At 40.1% G+C, this 24,902-nt stretch overlaps 2 protein-coding genes across 4 annotated transcripts; both read left to right on the top strand.

Annotated features, from left to right (window-relative positions):
• The first annotated feature begins 977 nt into the window (after positions 1-977).
• Positions 978-15,673, top strand: mfsd14ba (major facilitator superfamily domain containing 14Ba). The gene is made up of 12 exons (XM_046375074.1): positions 978-1,291; positions 5,418-5,516; positions 6,056-6,118; positions 6,503-6,630; positions 7,067-7,181; positions 7,853-8,071; positions 8,465-8,578; positions 8,995-9,066; positions 9,455-9,567; positions 10,556-10,653; positions 11,061-11,224; positions 11,810-15,673. Exons 1-12 carry the CDS (start codon positions 1,217-1,219, stop codon positions 12,080-12,082), a joined length of 1,533 nt encoding a protein of 510 aa, XP_046231030.1. The 5' UTR covers positions 978-1,216; the 3' UTR covers positions 12,083-15,673.
• Positions 15,674-16,166: 493 nt separating this feature from the next.
• Positions 16,167-24,902, top strand: LOC124051575. Of its 3 annotated transcripts, none has more exons than XM_046375073.1 (8): positions 16,167-17,010; positions 17,921-18,040; positions 18,130-18,191; positions 18,273-18,489; positions 18,630-18,743; positions 19,602-20,144; positions 21,369-21,485; positions 21,719-24,902. In XM_046375073.1, the coding sequence occupies exons 1-8, from the start codon at positions 16,881-16,883 to the stop codon at positions 22,324-22,326; spliced, it is 1,911 nt and encodes a 636-aa protein (XP_046231029.1). In that variant the 5' UTR covers positions 16,167-16,880; the 3' UTR covers positions 22,327-24,902. The 3 variants fall into 3 exon arrangements, 2 of the variants coding, with proteins under 2 accessions (XP_046231029.1, XP_046231028.1); XR_006841849.1 differs by having other exon boundaries at positions 16,169-17,010; positions 18,130-18,489; positions 21,719-22,665; positions 23,971-24,902; XM_046375072.1 differs by having other exon boundaries at positions 16,169-17,010; positions 18,130-18,489.

Here is a 24,902-nt window from a genome sequence, read left to right as displayed (position 1 = left end):
CAGTACGTTATTTTACTTCCTCCTTTCGCTTTTCCGAAATCAAATGCACACATGTTTGTGTCTGTTTTATGTACCGTTCTGGCTCTGATCTTTAGGTCCACCCCCGGTCCAGGTCTTTATAAACCTTTAATGGATCCTACCGGACTGCAGTGATTACATAAAGTTCAGTCGGTTAGACGGGAAGTAGAGCGATTTGGCTTTCAAAATAAATGTCAGACGTGGCAAAGGAATAAAAAGGATGGGGTCATTTCAGGTTATCTGATTTTGGTCTATGAATCTAGGATCCAGGGTCCTTGATCTGACCCTGAGGGAATAGTTAGAGCTGAATTTATTGGATATTTATATATTTTAATGGTACCTTAAAAAGCTTGACCTCATAAAAAAATCCTCAATTAGATTAGAAGACGTAATGTGATGCTATTGTACGCTAATAAAGAATAATTGAAGACATGGGTGTTTTCTGTGATATAATTTTGCACATTTATACATTTTACAAGCTTCTTCATGTCTTCAGAAAACTCATTAAAATACTTAGTATATTACAGTTAATTAGTGAACCCCTTGCAATGTGTTTAAATTATTAATTAAGTGCTTTTAAATTTAAATTTAGCTTATTCTTGCTAACAAACACTTTGATTTAAATTAGCCAAGAGGAATTAAGGAAAATTAAAACAACAAAAACATTAAGGAAAAGCATGAAGCAGTGGCAGGGCAGTAAGGGGCTGTAAGTAGAAGTGATGACAATGACGTACATGCTTTGGATCCCTTAGAAACAGGTGCATTGTTCTAAACAGCTTGGACGGCATGCAGCCGGACCAGTTTGACATGCCTGCAGTATAACAACACTGTCAACACGGAGACTTGAGACTCGCTGGTGATAGGCTGGTTCAAGAGTTTGTGGGCAACAGGCCATTTGTGTGTTGCGGAATTGAATAAGCTTTTAATCTGAAAAGAAGCGCAACCCAAACCGGAAAACGTCTCCTGCTTCTGTCTAGCTCGACAATTTACCAGGCAAGCTGCGGACTGACTTGGCGACGGATTTAACAACATTGTGGATGTTGTATCTCAAGACGGTTTATATTATTGTTACTATTATTATCATTTAGTTCGACTTGGCCTCTTTGGGGCTCAATTAAGCGGCATCCTGGAAGTACCCGGAGAACCGCGGATATCTACGCAGCATGGATGCTTCGTGACCCGCGGCAGGTGTGAAGAGATGCCCGGAGAGCCGCCGGCGGCCACCGGCCGGGTAGTGCTGGTCAAAAAGATCGTCATGAAGGACGGAGCCGCGGTGGGTGGATGACCCGCCATTTTATTCATATTTTATTATTAATTTGTCAACCTGTGCGATTGTTCTGCTGTAGTCCAGGAGCTTTTATATTGTTTTCAAACCCCGCTGGCTGTATAAATTGCTTCAAATTCAATTCAAATTCAGCTATATTTCACATTTCCATATCTAGAGTTAGTACAAGCTTTGTTTTGTGTATGTCATTATAGGATATTAATTAGGACTCATATATTTGGTGACGGACATTTCTGTTAATTTCACAGCAGAAATAACCACAATAACTCGATAAGTCGACATGGTAAAACCGCTCTGGCTTTCTCTGTCGACGGTTCCCAGCAGGAGCAGGGAGGCCTACGGGTTAATGTGAATGTGGATGTCCGTTTCAAAAAAATCACAATTGATCAAAAAAAAAACCTTTCAGACGTTCATTTGAATGAAAGAAAATGACCACAGCCAAAATGAACCGGAACAGAGCAGTTCTGGTCCAAAATGGCAGTTGGCTGTCGGATGGCGAGGTGTGTGTGTGTGTGTGTGTGTGTGTAAGTGTAAGTGTGTGTGTGTGTGTGTGTGTGTGTGTGTGTGTGTGTGTGTGTGTGTGTGTGCGTGTGTGTTTGAACGGAGGCACAGGCACAGCGGCAGACAGCTCGGCTTAGTGAGAGGATGATGTGGTCAGGATGGATCCATTATGTGTTACATAACATCTCTGTGCCTGAAATCCACTGAGGGCAGGCAGACACCGCAGACTCAACAGCCCACAGCCTCCATATCTCCGCGAGCGTCCATTTTAACATCCTTTACTACTCACACACATTTCTGTTATGTTAAGAGCACACTCGGCGTAGTTTGCAGGTTGCTTTCCAGCAGGTATAAAATGTCTGAGGAACAAAAACATGCTGTTAAAACGACCTTTATGAGGCACACTGTTGTTAGAGCACCAGGCTCATATGTCAAACGTTGATCCACTATGAGCATTTTGCTGCTTTTCTCTTTTTGGTATCATTTGCTTAAACTGAATATATTTGGATTTTGCACTGTTGGTAATTCATTTCACAAATTTTAGCGATTGAACAATAGATCAGTTGAAAAAAGAAACCAAATTATTGACACATTAGGCAAAAAGAAAAAGATTTTTTCAGCCCTACAAACAGCATGAATATTTCATAGACCAAATGATTGATTATAAAAATAACTGGCAGATTTAATGAAAGCAATCTGTAGTTCATTCTCACCTGAGGATAAGTAAAGCTAAGATGTGAGCAAAGATGGATGATTTAATATTTCAGAGCTCTAATAAGTAGATTTTTCCCTCCTCTCTGAACCCTTATGGAACACGCATTGCAAATTAAAATCAGATTATAGCCAATAAATAGCCTGTAGAATACATTTGTCATTATCAAGCCAATAACTTATTGTCCTGATATACTTCATAAGTGTGTGTTTCGTGAAATACCTCTCCTCTTTTTGCGCTGAAATGTGTTTATTTTTTGTAACTGATATATAACTGTTCTAGTGGATGCTAGATGTATGGTTCACACATGCAGGCTATGTTGAGATTATACAGACATCTTATAGAGCTGGAATTAATGTCGTCTTCACTCCCAAAAGTCTCCCTGGCATCAAACACAAGTAGCCAATCACAGTTCTTCTTGCAGTCTCCATGTGGAACCTCTGTCACCGCAGTAGCCTCGATGTGTATTTAGATTTTACTGGACACCAGATGTAATAATTTTCACTTTTCTGGATAGGTTTAGATACAAAAGCTCCTGGTTAGTTTTAGGAAAAGGTCATGGCTTGGGTTTAGTTACACCCTTTCACAACATTAACTGTGTTAGAAAGACTTTCTGGCAGAAAGCTCTACTGTCTCCTAACCACTACGCTTACTCTTAAGATAAAGTATTCATTGTTATTTTTACCTTTTTTCTTTTATTCTGATAAAATCCTTACAAAATGATGGGGTTAAAACAAATTCAGTTCAGTTCAATTCAGTTAAACTTTATTGATCCCTGAGGGGTGGGGGTAAGTTTGTCCCAGCATCACAGGAAATATAAAGGTATATACAGGTATATAAATAGACAGATAAAAAGAAAAAAAAAGGTTTTTCAGGAAACTGAGAATCAAATTTTGATGTCAAGAATCTTCACTCTGATGGGATGATCAAGGTTTCACGCTCATGAAACATTCATGATGATGTGATGCCAGCCATGAATATTTCAAAAAAACACATCATACACCATAGGTGCTACGTAACCCCTCAACACAGGGTAGTGTAAATCAGCTTTAGTCCAGCAGAAGCTTTCCAGTAAAGTATCAGTTTTATCACATTCACTCCCTGGATCAGATCTTACAACTGCTTTGTCATGACTGTTTCTCGCAGGTTTGACTTGTTCCGTGTAGGCAACAGGTGTCAGTAATCCAGCTTCCCAACAGCAGCTGTATAGACAGGGTGTTTGTTACACTTCATATTGGTGTGCCAAGGTGCTTCGTTTAAATAATAAATAGAGTGAAGCTGTAAATACACACATACATGCACTCATGTGATACATAAGTAAGTGAAGAAGTGTATCATGCACGTATTCAGTATGTAGTAATACAGCATTATGAAATTAACACTATTTAGAACGCTACAATTAAAGAGATCCATCTGCATGCTGGGCTAAACGTCAAACCTCAAATTTTTTGAGTTTTGGTGTCTCTTTTTTTCTTTTTTCTTTCTTTCTTTCTTTTTTTTTTTTTGCAACAACCAAAATGTAAACTGTCATACTGCAGTCTTGTTTACTTGTTCTTTGCATTGACAAAATTGTACATGTTTCAGATTAGGGTATTAAAACTATATCGAAGTAAAGATAAAAGCTATGTCACTGTGAGATAGATTTATAGATGTGTGTATGTATATTTAAAGGTGTTTTAGCCTCTTAAAAAAGGTGTTTTGCGATAAAGTAAATGCTGTGCTTGAGCTAAATGCTAATGCTAATGCGCCCTGGTGTTTAGCAGGCATTGTTTAACATGGTCACCTTAGTTCAGCATGTTAAAATGCTAGCATTTCCATATTAGCCCCAAACAGCCCAGTCTCCACAATTCAGTATTAGAAGTAAGTCTGCAAACCATGGATGTGTTTCTTTAGTATGTTTTCTTCGCATCACAGCAACATTTCTACCTTACATATAACGTTATGATCTGATTACATGTATATGAGCTGAATATCTCGTCCAGAGGTTGAGGAGTTGGCAGAGACGTAACTCCTCCTGAGTGCAAGAGCTGCCATGCAGGAGACCACTGTTCAAGACCACCTCAACCAAGCAACAAACCAGCTTGTTTTTAGTGACCGACGTTTTGTAGCCTTCTTTGTGCTGGCGATAAACTTTGAAGGACCTGTCGAGAGATTTTCCAGCTAGGATTGGGATGACAAAATCAAATATTTTAAGGCATGATGTTCCCTAACCCTAAACAAGTACTTAAGTGTCTAACCCTAAACAGGCCGTAAGCAAAACTGAAAAGTAAAACGGAAAGAAATGTCACTTGTCCTTGGTTTATAGAAACATACAATGATATTGTATTGAATTTTTTTTTATCAAACTGAATGAAATCAATAAAGAAAAAAATAATTTCAACATTAAATTACGAAGGTGAACAAAAACTGTGATAATGGGTAATGGAAATCTTCACCTTTGTAATGGCTCTTACCACCTGCTGACATGAAGCTTAATATTGCAGGAGAGCCATAAAGAATAGCTTGTTACCTCATAACCTTGTTAGGAGTGTTATTATTAAGGCTAAAGATAGAAAGTAGTCCATATCACAATCTAAATCCTGCGTATCTGTGTCAGCAGGCTAACTGTCATTTCATGCGCAGTGTTCCAGTTTAATACTCGTTCTAAAGCACGGTTGTGTTAGAAAGAGTCTCTTTAGTTCACTTTGTTCACTAGAGGCCTTTTTGCTTGAAAATGACGTTACTTGGGTAGACCGCAGCAATTAGAGTTTCCTTGTTTGCGTCATGGGTGTGATTTTTAAAGCCAAGTTTTTCCGTGCTGGTCAGCAATGGTCCAAACAGTGAGGATGTGTGTTTTTCATGCTTCTTGAGAAAAGAAATTAAAGTTGTGTGTATGTGCGTGTGTGTGTGTCTGTATTTCAGCTCCATCAGGGTATCGGCAGGCCCAGTGTGTACCATGCAATAGTGGTGATCTTCCTGGAGTTCTTCGCCTGGGGTTTACTCACCACGCCCATGCTCACTGTGAGTAACACAGAGCACTACTATCAACGACAGCAGCTTCATTGTAAAGACTCATCAATAGCTCATCGTGATGGCATCGGTGTTCTCTGTTCTCTTTTGATCAAGTCATTATTTAGTTTATTTTCTAATGTATTTTGTGGACCGGGTTCTTGTGCAAGTGTTCAAGTGATCAAAGTGGTAGATTCCATGTACAGTCACAGCAGCATCTCAGCACCACAACATACCAGTTTTGTATTGGAACCAAAACTCAGATATAGTATGGACATCAGTATGGAATGATACAAACACATTTTCAAACATATTTACTGAAAGTGTGTCTTTTAAATATCAGCACTCGACTACTCATGTCTTGAAAACAGACCGGGAAGTTTGCAAGATGGGTTTTTATCTTGCTAGGTGCAAGGACTAAAAACATTATCTTGTGCAACATGAATGAGTTTTTTAACCTTATGATGATTTGGATTTTGCAACAGTTTTTTTTGTTGAAACTGTGAGATCTGTGTAGGTTTTATAAATACTGGTGTTGTGCCTCCTTTTAGGTTTTACATGAAACATTTCCCCAGCACACTTTCCTGATGAACGGACTCATTCAGGGTGTGAAGGTAAGAGCTTCAACGTTTTACTTTTGTGACTCATTCTGTACAAGTCGATCCATTTTGAAGAGCTCCAGTGATGTTAGAATTACAGCTCTACAAAGTGGGGTGCACAAGAGACAGATTAACATTAATGTCAACATAGCACAGGCCAAGCTCCCAAAACATTAGAACATACATTTCATGCAACTCTGCTTGGTAAACATCCACATCTTTCAACCCTAATAGGCTGTCACTGTGCTGTTTTCACAAGCTAAAAGGTACAATCAAGTAAAATTACCTTACCGTCTAAAAAAGATTGATCAATGTGGACTCTTGTTTGGTATAAAACAACATCAACACTTCTGTTAAATGTTGTTTATATTCACATTGACTCCGCTTTTTCATGTCAAGGGTCTGCTGTCATTCATGTCTGCTCCTCTGATTGGTGCGTTGTCGGACGTGTGGGGAAGGCGGTCCTTCCTGTTGGTAACTGTCTTCTTCACCTGTGCCCCAATCCCTCTGATGAGGCTCAGCCCCTGGTAGGTATCACTGTTCTCTCACAATAATGTTGATGTTAAAAGAGATACAAGTACAGATAAAGTAGCGATGCCAAGGGAGAGAGTCACTTGGATGACCACACTACAGGGTTATGATATGTGACATCAGACTTATCAACCCCCCCCCCAAAAAAAAATGAGCTCATCTATTTCAAGCATTAGTGAGGTAGGAAACTGATGATAAGCTCTGACTGGAAAACTGAAGGCAGTTAAAAAACATCATATGTGAGTGGACTGATGAGGAGACTGTAAATGAATTGAATATAAATGCCACATGTTCATTCCGTTTTCCTCATGGTTTTCCCATTGTAGAGTTTGTCCAGTCTTGGGTTGGACAGTGATTATTATGAGCTAATGGATCAAACGCTGTCTGCGTGAAAGCTGCTCAGAGTTGCTCTCTCGCCCGCTCGTCCTGTAGGTGGTACTTCGCCATGATCTCCATGTCCGGAGCTTTCTCGGTCACCTTCTCAGTGATCTTCGCCTACGTCGCTGACGTGACTGATGAAAGAGAGAGGAGTACAGCATACGGTCTGGTAAGGACTCCTGTTTGATGCGTTGTCTCAGAACTGAAACAAAATATACATATATATATATATATACATGTGTATATTGCCTAATTGCCTTGTGTATGCTATATATATATATATACAACAGACATAAGGCAATTAGAGCAGTAGAGCTGTTAGTCAGATCAATATACATTGTTTTAATTTGTCTGAAAGAGTTAAACAAATTAAAATAGGTGCACATGCATGTGGATACAATGTTTTACCAGTCAAAGGGACAAGTTAACGACAGGCACCATGTGAGTATCCAAATAATAAAACTTTAAAGGATGGCCAGATGTGTACAGCTTTCCAAAATGCACGTGTATGGAAAAACTGAAAGGATGAGGGTGTCTGTATCACACAGTATTCACTCAGGCGGTGACATAATGGTGTTGAATGACTGACACTGAGTCTGACACTGACAAAGAACATTTTACCTGATAATACTTAACTAATTTTATTTAAGTAAGATGTGATTGTCCTCAGACCTTCATCAGGTTGTTCACGTGGAAGTCCAGCTACATAGCCTCAACATCACAAAAAACTCTTCCAGCATTTTCACGTTTTGACTTAAGCAAATAAAATGCAGCCTTCTCTAGGTTTTCCATCCTCTAAATTCAGTCCTCTCAGTGTCCTTCTCTCCTCGTAACTCCTAGGTGTCAGCTACTTTTGCAGCAAGCCTGGTGACGAGTCCAGCCATCGGGGCGTACCTGTCGGCCTGGTACGGAGACAACCTGGTCGTTCTGGTGGCCACACTGATCGCTCTGGCCGACATCTGCTTCATCCTGCTGTCTGTCCCCGAGTCTCTGCCGGAGAAGATGAGGCTCAACACCTGGGGGGCGCCCATATCATGGGAGCAGGCCGACCCCTTCGCTGTTAGTAACCAGTCGTGTATTGCACACTGTCTGATTGGTTGGTTGAATAATAAAGTCATTGCAGATGGATTTGTTATGGTTTGTAGTTGCAAGTCTTTTTTGCAATGATTTTTGGATACAGTATGTGGAGTGGAGATGTGGGACAAGGCACCTCAGTGTTTCTCAATACACTAACACTATGTTGGTAATGTTGGCAAATGATAGGATTTCACTATAAGTGGAAGCCTCTTACTGCTAGAAAATTAATAAAATAAAATAGAATACAGATCAGTCGCTGCTGCAGGATATTAACTGAAGACTAACTGGTCATCTGACAGTAGTGTTGTTGTATTTCCTCTCTCTCTCTCTCTCTCTCTCTCTCTCTCTCTCTCTCTCTCTCTCTCTGTTTTTCAGTCTCTGAGGAAGGTGGGTCAGGACTCAACCGTCTTGCTGATCTGTATCACTGTGTTCCTGTCTTACCTGCCAGAGGCCGGACAGTACTCCAGCTTCTTCCTCTACCTGAGACAGGTCGGACACACATGCTGCCTAATGCGAGGCATTTCCACAAATACACTAACATCATTATAATAATAACAGTAGTACTAGCTATTATAGTAATAATTTTACATTTTTTTAAAGCCTCTCTATAGAATCAGAAATATTTCATCCCAGTGCAATGCAATAGCATATATCTAAAGGATGTCAAAGATAACACGACAGAGTTTTTACATCTGTATGAGTAAATCTGCAAATCGAATCAAATCGAGTTAAGCTAAATGAGCTGCTTGGATTTATTGCCTGATTGTTTTGACTTGGGACAGTGATGCATGTGTATACAGGGGATTTTACCTTTTAAATAATGTTGTGGTGACATTTACATCCATTTAAAAATATGTTCTTTTAACTGTTCTTTTTCACATGCAAATTTCTGTCTGTCCTTCCAGGTCATTAATTTCTCATCCACAACCATTGCTGTTTTTATTGGAGTGGTGGGAATTCTGTCTATTGTAGCACAGGTAGCCTCCACAAACACTTCAGACTATTTTTACCACATTTACATTTGTCATTTCAAGTATTGCATGTCCTGATTAAATGTAGATGTGATTTAATACGCTTTTATATATACATATGTAATATCTGCATCTTGGTTAGCCACATCACAAATCTGATCTGGGCTTCACACAATATATGAAAATCACTCAAACACAAGGACACCTTGTTCTCTGGCTGTTGAAAAGGCAAAAACAATATTTAAGTTCAAATGGGCACAAATAATAAGATATTCTTTTACTGGTAAAACTTTAACTAATTGTAATAATAACGATTGTTAATGAATTCTACACATTTCTTACTTAAGAACAAGTTTTGAACAAATTAAAAAACTCCCTGTCCCTCCCTCCTCAGACTCTCTTCCTCACTCTGCTGATGAGGACTCTGGGGAATAAGAACACTGTTCTGCTGGGTTTGGGCTTTCAGATCCTTCAGCTGGCCTGGTACGGCTTTGGATCAGAGCCATGGTGAGTGTGTGTGTGTGTGTGTGTGTGTGTTTTCTGTTTTTGCATATGGCTACAGTAATTCTGTTGGTGTCAAGCTGCTTTCAGACTACTTAAGATCCTCCCAGTGACCAGTACAGTCTACAGATGCTCTTATTCACCCACTCTAGTCTCATCCATCAAGCTGAACAGAAGGGAATTTGACTGAACAAACTGATTTGGACAATTGAAATGTGAACTATTGCTAGCAGATTTTATCAGTTAGCTAATTAATGTAATATTAGCTCCATGTGTTGCTTTTAAAGTCTTTGTCTTTGTCAATATGCACTGTATGGCTACGTACTTGATTACATGCTAAAAGGCCGATGCTAATCTACATACCCAATATGTCCAACTTACATTTGTGTGGATAAACAGTGGTATGTATTGTTTGAGACACATTGCTTAGCGTGTCTTACATCACTGTGGACACATAACCATGGTGGCCCTTGACAAATATGAACTAATTTAGAAAACATATTCCACCCAACAAAGCAAAATCTTACTTGCAATTAACATAAAGTGTGACTGATGTTACACTAGAGCTTTGTCAGCGTTGTGTGTTAGGCTGTTGGTGTGGTGATCACTGCTGCATTGCACTGTGGGATATTTATGCCAGCATATGTGTCCACTGCTTGCATACTGTAATTTTACCCCGGAGACAGGATGTACGTCACCAGTGGTACCAGTGGCATGTTAATTTTGGAGTAAAGTATGGTTAAAAAAAGTGGGGGGCATTAGTTGATATATGTATTGTCTTCCACTCAGTGGATAAATATTGCACAGTTGGCAAACTAGCTGGGAGGGACCTTTGATTTCTCTCGGCCGTGTAAATGCTCAGACTGGTGTCAGATACTCAGCTCGCTGAAAGACAATATGGACAATATCATGCAGAGATCTGACATATACACGTTTAACCTTGTGTGTGTGTGTGTGTGTGTGTGTGTGTGTGTATCTGTTTGTGTGTTAACAGGATGATGTGGGCGGCTGGTGCTGTAGCAGCGATGTCCTCCATCACCTTCCCAGCTGTATCTGCTCTGGTGTCACAGTCTGCTGATCCTGATAAACAAGGTGACAAAGAAAATCCCTCCCTGCCTTCTCCTCTCATTCTCTCTCTTTCTCTCTTCCTCTGTATTCTCGCCTCTCATCTATTTCCTTTCTTCTCCTCCTTCTCTCTTTTCTCTCTCTCGTCTCCCATCCTCCTCTCACCTCGTCTCACTTCTCTATTTCTGCTCCTCCCTCTCTCTCTTGTCTCCTGCTCTGGCCTCTCCTCTTCTCTCTTGCTTCCCTTCCTACTCAGATCAATAGGTCAGTGTGTTGCTATGGATTTTTCAGATGGAAGTTTGTATTACTAAACCAGGCAGTGAAATCAATCCACTGCCAGCTAAATATATCAGCAGATGCGGTTTTCACTGTGTCAGCAGTAACATGTGCCCAGTAACAGGACCAGTTACATGACCTGTCTCCTCCTCCTTCAGGTGTGGTCCAGGGGATGATCACAGGCATCAGAGGACTGTGTAATGGTCTGGGACCAGCTCTGTATGGATTCATCTTCTTCCTCTTTAACGTTGAGCTGAATACCATGGACCCCATCCAGGGAGACTTCAACATTGACCCCCTGCCTCTGCACAGTCCTACTGAGGTGCCTTATACATTCAATGACACTCCAACTGTCCTTTCTGCTGCACACTTTCTGTTCAGCTCTTCAGGCCTACGCCTCACCGACTTCAAACGCGTGTGGGTCTGTCTTTTCATGTCAGAACCAAACTATGTTTGTCAAACTCCAGTTGTCAGTCCTTAGTGTATTCTGGCCTGCTCTTAGTGCTCATGCATAGACAGTGACAATGTCTATGCAATGTTTACAGTCGTTCTTCTGAAAATAAATGCTTAAAATGTCTGAATCTTTCTGAAGGTAAACTTCAACAAGTGAGGAGTAAAACAGTGGTTAAGAAGTCCAACAGGGGTTGTTGTTTCAACATTAAAAACGTTTTATTAAGAATATTATGAAATATTATGGCTTAATATTGGTGGTTTAATTGGTGGTATTAATGGTGCTGGTTGGTCACACATTAACTAATAATACTGGCTAAAATCTTCTTAAAGTAAAGCACATTGAATTTGCTTGTAAACGGATGTGTTATTGATGGTGTTGAGCTTTAGTTGTTTTCCAGTTGAAAGAGGAGAAAATAAAAGGAAACATGTTTCTTTCTCTCTCTGACTCTCTCAGCGAGCCCTCATCCCTGGCCCACCCTTCCTCTTGGGGGCATGCACCGTGGTCGTAGCCTTCCTCGTCGCTCTCTTCATCCCTGAGAAACCCTCCTGCTCTTCCTCTTCCTCCCAACTGTCCCTCAGCGACAAGCCCCATGCAGACAGCAAAGAGTCGATGTCCTCGCTGGCTGGCGTCCACATCAACACGCCCCTCCCTGGCAGCGACGAGGAGACCCCTCCCGCCGCCAGCGACGAGGACTTTGAGCCGCTCCTGCAGGACAGTGTTGTTTGAAGGACAGGTGGAAGGACCACAGACGGTGGGGCTTACATCATGGTTTGATAGATTGGCAGAACCAGCAACACCTTTTCTTTGCTGCAGGGCAGGACTAAGTGTACTCTTATTGTCAGAAGATTGCTATTGACAGCAATAAGCAACAATAGCACTGTTTCTTGTATCTCTTCTTGTTTCTTTCGCGAGGGGGCAGCAGCAAAGAGCTGCAAATAAGATGTCACTGTTTGATTTGACAGAAGAGACAGAGACGATTATTTGATTGAGAGAAAGATGGGGCCAACAGGGACAATGCAGTTTAAGTGGAAACCATCATTTGATTGACAAGAGGAGGGACGAACTGTCTTTTTTATGGAATGGGTATACCCAGTAAGGGAAAGAGAGGTATTTTTGTGATTTTAATGGAAGGATTATTGTTCATCTTTAAGCTTGAAGTTGTTGATTGTTTTTTTGTGACAAACCAGAAAAGGTGTTTTTACCTTTAGCTGTATCATTTTGAAGCTGTATTTTTAATGCTGTGATTATTTCTTATTGTCTGCAATGTATTTACAGCAGCCAAAACATCAGTGTTGATTTATACTCTTTTTTTTTTTGTTGTTGAAGAAGAAGATTTTTTCTTATACTTTTTTCCTTCTCAACAAGATTAAGGGATTTTTATTCTTTTTAAGTGTACAGTATCTTACCAGCTATGAGCTATCAGTCGCCAACAAGTTACGAATGTGACAAGCTGAGAGAAGAGTCAGCAAAAAAGAAATTTTAATGGTCATTTCCTCTCATTTTCATGGCTTCATTTTCTCTTACATTTGTATTTCCATCATCCAGAACAAGAAAGAGGCGATGTTTTAGACAGTGCATTGGTAAGAGGCCCAAAGTTATCTCAACTGTATTTCTGTGAAACAAAAGAATCCTGAAAGATTCCTCACTGGATCATTTTTACTTTTAATTTCATCACTTAGTGTTGTTTTGTCACTCTACCTCAAAGCAGCATGTTGCCTGGATTTACTCATGTTCCTTCACATTTTATTTTATTTTTATATCAGTCACTTTATGAACGTGCTGCTGGCTGCTGGCAGTGGGAAAACCTCAGGGCTGCAACTTCAGTATTTAGCAGTTCAAGCATCAATGGGGTTTGAACCACCTAGTTTATGGTTCTGCCATTGCTCGGATTTTCAAAATTGAGAAGACTGCAGTTCAGATCATGCATCGTGGCCGCAATTAAATAAAACGTGATATTAGTCTTTTGGCCAGATTTCCCAGCCCTATTTTTATTTCAGGAATGCATAATAACCAGTTTGGGTACAGTATATCCATTTAGTACTAATAAAACAATAATTGGCAGGGTTATGCATTTTTAAATATGTAATGATAATATTAGTTAATTCTTAAAATTACACTAAATATGGTGTGCACATTATGTTTGTGCTCTAGATTGGTATGATATACATATATGTGTGTGTGTGTATATACAATGTTGTTGTGATGCTGTAGCTCACCAATGCATTGCTTAAATGTCACAACCTGTACATCTTCCAGTATTATCAGCCCCGTCTCCTACAAATTATATTCATACACAGCAAATTTGAAACAGCAAATAAGGTTAAAGCATATTGGTGACCAATTCTGTTTTCTTTAGCATGATGAGGAACTGTTACTAACTAAAGTCACAAAAATGTTGACACAGTATCTGTACTGTATAGTAAAATAGTAAAGTATAGTAAAATATTCACTGATAACTTCAAAAATGATGTTCTCCTAACTATAACCAACATGCTTTTGTTGCCTAAACCTAACCACTTACCAGAGTCTACACTTGAAACTGTGGTTTCCAGTTTCAGTCTTGCACTTTGTATACCTGCCATCCACCCTAAACTCCTACTTGCCCCTTTATGCCCCTGGAGGCACAAAAATCTATTTGATTCAGTAAAATAAAAATTTTCTCAAAAAAACATAATCTCTAGGAGGGTGGGTATTGTAAGACCAAACTTTTAAACATCTTTCACACAAATGCTAGTAAGTAACATTGCTTACCTTTCTATGGTGTCACACGTGCTGCCGTTTAGAGGTCCCCCGGAATGTAGGTGTAGAACCACCACTAGCTGGCAGCATGACACCATGAAGTTGCTCCAAAATACTTCTCGATCTGGCTAGGTATACTTCCATCCTAGTCCAGATTTCATGCCAGCTGTGAGATCAGCTGGTCATCTGTTGTGTTATAGGTGTCTCATAGCCCACAGGCTTTCACTGTATCATTTTAAAAACACATGGAGCTCAGCTGGAAAAGACGTCTGTCTGATTTTAAAACAGACATGTTGCAGATATGAGGTTTTTTTCCCTGACTGCAGTGCTGTTCCTGTGAATGAACTTATACTTGAAGCATCCAAAAGAGATTTTATGAAGCTTTAGAGAAGATTTAGGTAACAAATGTTGAAGAGTTTAACAGTCTAACTGGCAGTTGTTTGCTTTATGACCTTAAAATGTAAATGTACATGTGAATGACATTATGGTTTGTATATAGTGTAAGTGAAGCGTGGGATTGGTTTGGTTATTGTGGTTGATTTCCCCCTGTTCCCCTCTTATTCACTCCTGAGTGTGTCTACATGCACAACAGTATCCTGGTAACAAGGGCGTAGGTTTGGTCTCCTCACTGGGGGGACATTGCAGGGACACAACAAGGCACCCTCTTCCTGTTACATAAACACTTAATTTTCGCCCATGCTCGAGGTATGAAGTGACAGCCCTGACTATTTACAGTTGTCATAACACTGATTAGTTGGCAGATGATATTTCAAATATCAAATCTGCATGTAACATGAGGTAATCAATAAAGAGCATAGTGTGTCTAAACTGGTCGTCTTGGAAACGCAGCCTCTGGGAGGGCACATCTCAACTATCTAATTTGACTTATTTCCATTATGCAAACATGTTAAATGAAATATTGAAGGGGACAAAATAATGGCAGGGACATTGCCTGGTAATACGTCTTTTTCAGTTTTTGGTCATATTTGGTACACAAAGTCTTTAAATGTGACAGGTGCTAGATCAGATCGACTCATCTGCAATTTGTCTTGTACAAACAGATCTGCATTTCAATGATTTTTCCAGTCTAACCCCATCTGTTTTAGCCAGTTTCATGTTTTGAAGACAAAATTTTTTATTTCATTATAACAATTGCAAAGGTGGCTTTTTTTGCTGCCATTATCATTCAGGATTGAATGCTTTTCACAGATTTACTGCCAAATCACATCATTTAGAGTTCCCAGAAACAGGATGAGTAACAATCTTTTTGTAGTTTTTGCAGTCGGGATATAATGTCTGTTTGAGGTTTTGTTTACTCCAAAACCCGGATCATACGTAGAATATTGCTGTGAATGTGTACACAGTTGTTTCATTGAATTCTGCACCCACTCAGTTCAGCATCAGACTCAAACTGACTCAACAGTGTAAATATAGTACATGGATTGGATGTCTGTGTATGTGAAGAAATGAAATGTACATGGGATTCACTGTAAATACACTTTGTCTGTTGTCTTGCCTGGACGTGTATGAGCCAGTTGTTGGTTAATGGAAATTAAAACAGAACAACGCCTGGCATTACCACTGCTTTTGTTTTTTTGTTTTTTTTAATTCTAGGTGGTTGGTGTTTGCTGCATTCTCCAGAGAACCAGAATAAAGTTGCACCGTGTTGTGTTATGTTGGAGAACGAGAGCCAGGCCTGTTCTGAGAACCAAACAGATAGGAAACATCTGGAATATAAGAGCCAGAGTGAGTGCCAGGTCACAATGGCCCGGACTGATGTTGAATTGGCGTCACATTTGGGAAAGAGCAAAAGCACACACCACACACACATACACAGGGATAGGTTTTGTAATACCCTTGTTGCCGAGCTGTTGCCTAGAAATGGCAATGTACTGTACCATATTTGGGAGTGTTTACTGCAAGTGTTCACCTCTGATCTCTTGGCCATAGCTCAAGATAAACGAAATTGAGTAAAGATAAACCCCCCTTCTTTAGATTTTGGGAGCCAAAGAGTCTGATAAAATTAAAGCCTAGCCAGCACACACACACAGACACACAGAGGCTGTTACAGTATAAAAAGGGATGTCTCATTGTGTGTTGCTGGAAGATTCTCTGACGACGTTGCTAGAGGGGGCGCTGTGAGTAAAGACAATCCAACACCTGTGTCTCGACCATCTGATTCCTCTGTTGATCCGTCTCTTTCTGCCACAACAGTTATTATATGACAACTGGAAGCCTAATCTATTATGGATCAATGGGAACCAATAGAAAACGTTCTTGCAAAGCTGCTAAGCTAAGAAAGAGTTACATGATTAGCTAACAGTTTGCCTCACGCACGTGTATTTTGGGGGGCAAAACACAGCATCTCCTGTGATTCGTTTTGTTGTTTGAACAGGGTATAAGGACGTCATTGTTGAAATAACATTCGTAGTGCATTTATGTAACTGTACACACATTTTAATGTTTACTCCCTACGTTTAGTAAAAGAAATTCGAATTGTGTAATAGTATAATTTGACTTACCCATTAATAGTTACTAAATATATAAATCTGAATCTTAGTCTAAAGCTTAATCAAAACTATCAATTCAACAAACCTGAAATAAAGCGATGTAAAATTAAATACAACATTTAAGCCAGCAGCGCCTGTGTGTGTGTTAACATTTATGCAATTGCATCCTCATTGGGAAGTCAAACATTAATCAACAGCGGCCTCTACTGGGCAATGCAGGTTAATGCCCAGGGGTGTCCAGGACTCGTCAAATCAGAGCCTGGATTGTGTGTCATATGACCCAGCAGCCGCGTAAAGGAGGAATTGAACGGCAACAACAAAATATGGAGGCGTCTCCGGTCAGCTTATCACCGGAGAGGTACTGGACGGAGGAGAAAGAGAGAGTGCTCATAACGTTTTTTTCCAGTAAGTCAAATGCTCTGCACCGGTAACTTTTCGTTACCTTGAAGTTGCTGTTTTCACCGATGTGTTGTCGGGAGATACTACATTTATGGACAACCGTTGCTCGACTAGACCGATGGCTTTTAGCAATGGGCGATACGTATAACAAATTACAGCAATGGCGACGAGCAACTGAGGTCAAGTTAGCTTTTATTGTCCACAACTACGTCGAAAACGGCATCTTAGTTTCAGGTTTACAAATGTTTCCCCTGTAGTTCTGAATGTAAATAGACGAAGTTAACTAAGTTTGTTTCCTTTCTGAACGTTGTCAGCTTCATATTTCAAATTGACACGTTTGTCATTTTTAGTAGATAAATTTTCTAGACATTTTAATATTGTCTTAAGCTTAAATGAACATTATACAGTAATTTGTCAGAAACCTGTTGAGTGAAATCGCCCTTTTAAAGTAATGAAGACTCAGACAATACAGTGACACTTGAAAGAGTCATGATATAAATGCCATAAGATTTTCACAATGCTAGAAATGTGTCAGGACATTTCACAGTTATATGGTATTACACAATTTTTATTATCAGTTACAATAACCCTTAACGGAACAAATGCTTAATAATTATAATATGATGAATGATGAACTTGGATTAAACTTGATATGTATTTATCATAATTCAATACAATAAGATAAGCAAATGTAGATGCTATGGTAATAATGTAAATTTTCGTGCCAGGGTGTGCCTGTATATGACTCCAACCCTTCCAAACCCACCACAAATGATTAGCATCCCCCAAACCTCCACTGTTGAAATAGCAGCATCATGCCACAGGTCGTTGGGAACTGCTTTTCTGCAAAAGTCTGAAGGATTTTTTTTTGTCTAAACAATAGTGGACGAGCATCCTGTTTGTTTTAATTTCTCAGAGCACAGTTGCCTGTGGAACCACAAGTCAGAAAGCTACAAGAACCGACAACTGCGATGGAAAACACTGGAACACCTGAGACTCCTTCTGTCAGCTCATCCCCCACCTGTCCATTTCACAGGTAATACTGTGGTCATTGTGGTGACCCACTCAATTTTATAGCTGTATATTTTCTTGCAGAAAGATTACGCTCTCTGTTTTTCTTTCCAGTGGAAGATATTAAGAACAAGTTCAAGAACCTTCGCACCACCTTTCAGCGTCAGTACAAAATGGTAAAGGCAAGCAAGGAGTGCAGGTCAGAGGAGGTTTTCGTGCCACAGTGGAAGCACTACCAACAGCTGATGTTCCTGCAGGGCTGCTGGGACCTGGACGATGGCCCCGATGAGGCGCCTCTCTCGCCCCTGGTTTCGCAGGAGGAGAACCAGTCTGACCTCACCTCACCGGGGCCGATCATTTCCTTCCTTCCCGCCTTGTCCACCTCCTCCCTGTCCCTCTGTGTCCCCTGCAACATGACAGTTAAATGTTACTGGACTGAGGAGAGGGAGCGCGCACTGATAGCTTTCTACTCTGGTAAACATAACACTGATTCCACATTTAAAATAATTAAGATATAGGGATGGGTACACAGGGACAAATCTAATGCTAGTTTGAATTCTCACATCAACAGTGTTTCAGATCTGATGGGCCGTGTTGTGTGTTGTTGTGCACAGAGCATAAGTGTCTCTGGAACAGGAGGTCTGAAAACCACAACAACCGTCAGCTCAAACTGAGGCTGCTGGAATCTCTGAGGAGCCAGCTGTCAGACCACTCAGTATCTTTCTCAGGTAAGTATCACCTGATTATACACAGCGGCACATCAACACTGTCAGGGCCTCAGCTTTGCCTGGTGCTGGGGGTTATACGTACGATATCATAAATATTTGCACATTCAGTAATTCTAGGCCAGTGGGTTACAACTCATGTTGCTATTGCATGTTTCATATATTGTTCTCATTTCATGAACCATCCCATCCAAGTCCTTTGCTTTATAGTAATAGTGCAGCATTTGGGTAAACACACTTACTTGCTTTTGTTCCAAGCGTGAGATTAGAGCATTTTACAGCAGCTAGAATGTCATCTCAGTGACATCTCAAAATTCAAAATATCTGCTTACACTGAGACATTTTTATGATGACAATGTTTGGGAAATATTCAAGCAAAAACACTTGAGCTGTATGAAGGGGTTTTTGACTGATGGGAGACAGACAGCAAACTAAAATAAACACAACACTTACATACCGTCAGCTAATAATTTGTGGCAGACAGCTGCCGCCTTACACATCCAGCAGACACAGAAAAACATTACATTCCACTGGAGTTTCTTTCTTCCCCCTTATAAATATGAGTCCAGTATTCACTCACCTTTTAGCTTAGGTTTGATCTCCACCAACTCCTGAGAAAAAAAACATCTGGCTCTTTAGCTGCCAGATGTTTCACTTCAGTAATTGTGCTATAAAACTACAAAAATAGCCAAAAATAGACTTAAAAGCTCCACAGAGCTGGAACATTGGTGATATTTGTCAGGTTGTGAAGTCACAGAGACTCATGATAGAATTTCTGCGACAGAAGGAACAGACAGCATTATAAATTTAAGAAACAAAATGGGAGATTTTAATATTTGTTTTTCTCTTGCTGTTTTGCAGTCGTAGACATAAAGTGCAAGTTCAAGAATCTTCGCACCGTTTTCAACCGTGAATACAAGGCGGTGCAGGCTAGCAGGGCAACTGACAAACTCTACGTGTCCAAATGGAAACACTACCAGCAGCTGCTTTTCCTCTGCGAGTCCTGCTATGAAGATGACAGCCAGGATGACCTGCAGATACTGATGCCACAGGAAGACAAGGATGTGGATCTTGGAAACCAAACACCGTCCTCCACCTTGAGCAGCTTCTCCTCCAGCTCCACCCAAAACAGTAGCATTAAGTTCAGCAACTCCTCCGCTGCCCCCAGCAACATCAGAAGCAACACCAACACTGCATATCACGTCTTCCTCTCTGCGTCTCCAGAACATCTTAAACAAGCTCCCACACTCCCAGTCTCTCCATCCACTTCTTTACCAGACACCAAGTCTGGTAAACCCTCTTCTCTAAATTTCAGTTCAGTTCAGCCGGACAGCAGACCGAGTACCGACTCCTGCTGCCACTGGAACGAGGCCAAAGTTCAGCAGCTCATATCGTTTTACTCTGGTTGGTGGCATTGTTTATGTGGTTGTTGTGCTTTTTAAGATTAAGCACTGTGTTGGTGTGTTTTGCTTCATTTGATAATAAGAGCCAGCTTTATGTTCTGCATCAGTGCTGCAGTGAAGGAATTTGTAAATATGTCCCTAAGAGCATCAGCCACAATCAGCTTTTCTTTGCAGACAAACTAAACAGTTAGGCTGTTAGGTCATTAGGGGCTGTATTGTCAAAATATTGTTTAAGGTTAAAGGTTCTTAGGAGTTTCCTCTTGAGATCCTTTTCACTCTAAGGAACTGGTACAACTCCTAAAGAGAAGGAGCAGGGTTGACATAATTGAACCATATCACTATGTCTACAGTGGTCGGTGATATAAGTTTAAGGCAAAATTAGACTTTTCACGTCGGTAAACAGGCAAGAGTCCTCTAGAGTCTGTGTGACATAAATTCTGTCAATAAAGACGAACACGTCCTTCAAAAACAGACTCTACAATGTAGTATAAACAGAACTGCTACACATCTTAGTTGTCTGTGTGGCAGTACATTCAGGCTGTTATTAGTCTTCTTGACTGCCTCTAACTTATCTCAGCCTCAGGAGCTGGCCTTGGTGATAAAATGCTTTGTGAATTACTTTTTAAACTTAGAACAGATGTGTTGTTTATTTTAGAAACTTCTCCTACCTCCTTCAGGCATGAGCAGCTTGTGCCTTTAAAGAGTTCTCCAGTGATTTACCATTGCACTGCTAGTTTATCGCTGAGCTCACGATGGGTCAAAATCAGTGCAGCAGGACCAAAGATGTCATCTTTATTTCGCATTTTGTCGCTTGTCACACAATCCAGCTTGACTGCCAACAGTTCAGAGATTCAGGTGTGTTATGCTTGTAGAAGCTAGTGTAGTCTGGAGCCTCTACTCTCAGAAGAGGAGTTACAGAGGCCTGGTAAATTCATTTCTCTATAACTCCACACATCCAAATTTGACATCACTTGAGGACATTTATCAGCGACACAGACTTTATACAGCTTTTTTCATACATGCAGTAACATTCCCTAAAATTACTAAGATGTTTTATGAATGTGGCCCTATATCAGTTTTACAAGTGTCTGGTTGCTAGATTCTGAGGTTGTTGCTGTGTTATGTAAACAATTATAAGTGATGTAGGAGGACTAATACAGGAGGATGATTCCCTTTCATAGCTGTATATCTATTGTGTTAATCTGAGACTTTTTTTTCCCCCTAGAGAACAGCTGTCTGTGGAACCACAAGTCTGAGAGCTACAGGAACAGGCTATTGAGACAGAGTCTGTTGGAGACGCTGAGCAGCCACCTGTCTGACAGCGAGCCAGTTCCGTTCACAGGTAACAACGATGGTATCTCATCTTCTGGTGTTGTCAGTAGGTGAGCTTTGTTTTTCACACCAAGAAAAATATGGAGACTTTACAAGAGCAGAACAAAAAAGAAGAAGAACTGATGGTGGCATATTTTAGTTGATTGTTTTCAGGTTTAAGGAGCTATAAAATGATTCCTCACACCATTTCCCCAAAGTTTTATGTGTCAAGGCTGACAGGTTCTGTACTTCTTCATTCTTTAGTGGAAGACATCAAGACAAAGTTCAGGAACTTGCGAACCATCTTCCAACGTGAACACAAAGCAGTCAGCTCAAACAAAACATGTGGCTCGGAGGACTTTTACCTTCCAAAGTGGAAGCACTACCGCGAGCTGATGTTCCTCTGTGACTCCTGCGATGAGGACGAGCGACCTGAACTCCGGCACTTCCAGGAGCAGCAGCAGTCCGGCCTTCTCCAGCTGGAGTGCCAAGGCCCGCTCTCAACTTTACATTATCATGGTGCTACCCAGACCGCTACCAAACTGAACCTCACGTCACGGAGCCTCGAAGCCCCTCCATCACCTACACCCCCGGACTCCCAGCGCTCCTCCCCCTCCTCCTCCCCGTCCACGTCCTCCTCTCACACAAACGGTAGAGTGTCAAGACGCAAGCGAGCGAGCCGCCGCCTGCCGCCCACCAACGGCGAAGTGCTTGACTTCATGAGGACATTCTATCAAAGCCAAACGGTGTCGCCGCACGCGGGCTTCCTGAAGTATGTGGAGGAATGTCTGAATGAGACACCACCAGACAAAGTGAAGAAACTGAAGAAGAAAATAATTGAGACGATCCACAGGGTATCAGAAGAGGTTTAATATTTCACTGTTAGTTTGAGTCACTCTCACTGGGTTTTCTTTATCTTGTTCCCTTTGCCTCCCAACAGCTCGGATAACATTACTCACTAGCATTTCATTCCAAGCTGGACCTTGTTACCTGAGGGTCTCTGTCTCCAAAGTCAAAATCTCTGCAGTCCCACCCAGTGAAGAGTAAACGTAAGAAGTTTAGGTAAAAAGTAAATGTAAAGCCTTCTACATATACAGCTGCTTTTGCTCTGTCAGCTGTAGATTTACTGTGAATAGAGCAAATACACCAAACCTTTGAGCAGTGCTGCCTCTGCTGCGTAGCTTGGATTCTCCACCTCACAGCTGCACACGGTCAGTTTTACCAAGTCGTCACATTGCCAACATATGTTGCACTCATATGTTCCCTACTTTGTCTTACAATCTTCTTTTATATGTAATATGATTGAGATGTAAGGGATGACAGTGTATTAGGGCAGTTATTAGCTGACGGTATGTAAGCGTTGTGTTTATTTTAGTTTGCTGTCTGTCTCCCATCAGTCAAAAACCCCTTCATACAGCTCAAGTGATTTTGCTTGAAGTGGGGTGGGGGGTAATATTTTGAGAAAAAAAAACAAAAAAACAAATGTAAGAAAACAAGCTTCTCTGACATTATATGCATAACCGTAAATTGATGAGATAAAATAAGTTTTTTCCAGCTTTAGTCATCATTTTAGCCCACAATCAAAATTACATATTTATCTTTGTAAATTTGTTCCTTTATTTCTGCGGTTTTTCTCAGATAATTACCCTCATTGCTTGGCTCTGCATTTGCCAAAGTTAGTACCTTAATGATAGCACCAAACAACAGCACGTTAATAAGATTAGATAGAACTTTATTTATGCCGAAGGAAATTCTTGTGCCAGAGTTTGCTTAAAAGAGCACATTACAGTACACTACCTACAGGTTACAAGACAAATTAAATTGCAAAACAAATTACTAAAACAGCAGTGTATTTCACTGGTCGGGGCCACACACTGATCCTAGTTATTAAAGAAAATGATGGTAAAAATAATAAAATGGTGGAAATACAAAATGCTAAATATAACGTAATGTGTATAAGGTCAGCATCTCAGTCATATTATGGACATCCTTGCATGAAACAAAGTGTTTGATCCATGGACATTGTTTTCTGTTGGTGGCTGAGGTCAGGTGATCACCTTGTGTCAGTCTGGGCCTTGTTGGACTGACTGACATCTTTGTATTGATGGCTAAACCACATCTGAGTTTTTACTTAAGGAGTCTTCCCAGAAAAACAAAACATATCACATGAGGCTTGGAAAGACAGAGAAAAATGTAAACTTCAGCTATATTCACTAGGCCCAAAGTACTTCATCCCTTTCATTTCAAAACGACGTACGCACCAATTCAAATCACAGTTTATATAAGTGTACTTTTGAGGGCATTTGTGTAATATTTAGGTCTGCATTTAGAGAAAAAACAGTATGATGGTAATGGTAATTGGGATAAGCTGGTGGTACATTATTACGTTTACGTCATTAATTTAATGCTCAGATATTACCCAGAAATCTACATTTGAGTGCTTTGTGTGTTCTGCAATGAATATTTCTGTTCAGAGGCATTTCATCAAATCACACAAGTCATCTGTGTCTGTTCAGAAAAGCCATAGGACTGAGTGTCTTTTTACTCCTGACTTCTGTCCGCCTCAGGATGGGAAATGACACTGCAATGCCACATACTAGATATTCTACCAGCCTTCACTGAAGGTAACAAACATCTAGTTTTGTTGTGAAGTCAAGACTTCATTTTGATGCTTAGAGATCAATGTGGTTTTCAAACTTTAAAGAATTCAGCCCTGAAATAATCTTTTCATTTTGTTTTCTGAGATCCTAAAATTTAGCTACATTTTTTTATGTGTAATGTACCTCTTTAATTTATTTTAACTTAAGCACTTACATTGTCACCAAAACAACTTTGGATATGTTGAGTTGGAAGACCTGCACAATCAGTAGGAACTGATAAAACTGTAATCCAACGTAATATTTAATGTTTGTCTTCATGATTTAACATCTAATGGTGTTATAATATATATAACATACATAATATAATAGTTTATTTTAAATTTAAGTTTAAAAATGTTACCTTTAGCTTATCTTGATAGTCAACTTTTTGTTTTGTTACAATTTAGGTTTCTGTTCTTGTATCAGCTGCTGTACAGCTGTGGAAATAAATTTATGGGCTTGCAAATAGTCATCTTTCAAAAAAATCTATGCATGTAAAGACTTTTAAGTGTTAAAAAAAAAATTCAGTGCGTATTCAGTGTTAAGCATTTAGCTTTTGGTTGCATCAAATGTTTTGAAGCAATAATACTTATTTTTAGCACCAGCTTTGATTGACAGTGTTTTTAAACCTGTTTTTAGAATTGCACATTTATATATGAACAATTTATATCCTTCTTCATTTGGTGTTTAAATTGTGCCTTATCAGAATCACACTAACTGTATTTCCTGAAAATGTGGAGAAATGTGTGTTTTTACCTTTGGACTTTATATTAAATTCAGTGTATGTGTATAAAGAACCAGCACGAGGA

Source organism: Scatophagus argus, chromosome 20 (assembly GCF_020382885.2).
Source record: "Scatophagus argus isolate fScaArg1 chromosome 20, fScaArg1.pri, whole genome shotgun sequence".
Taxonomy (NCBI): domain Eukaryota; kingdom Metazoa; phylum Chordata; class Actinopteri; family Scatophagidae; genus Scatophagus; species Scatophagus argus.
The sequence above is the reverse complement of the archived record's forward strand: the minus strand, read 5'-3'. Positions and strand labels throughout refer to the sequence as shown.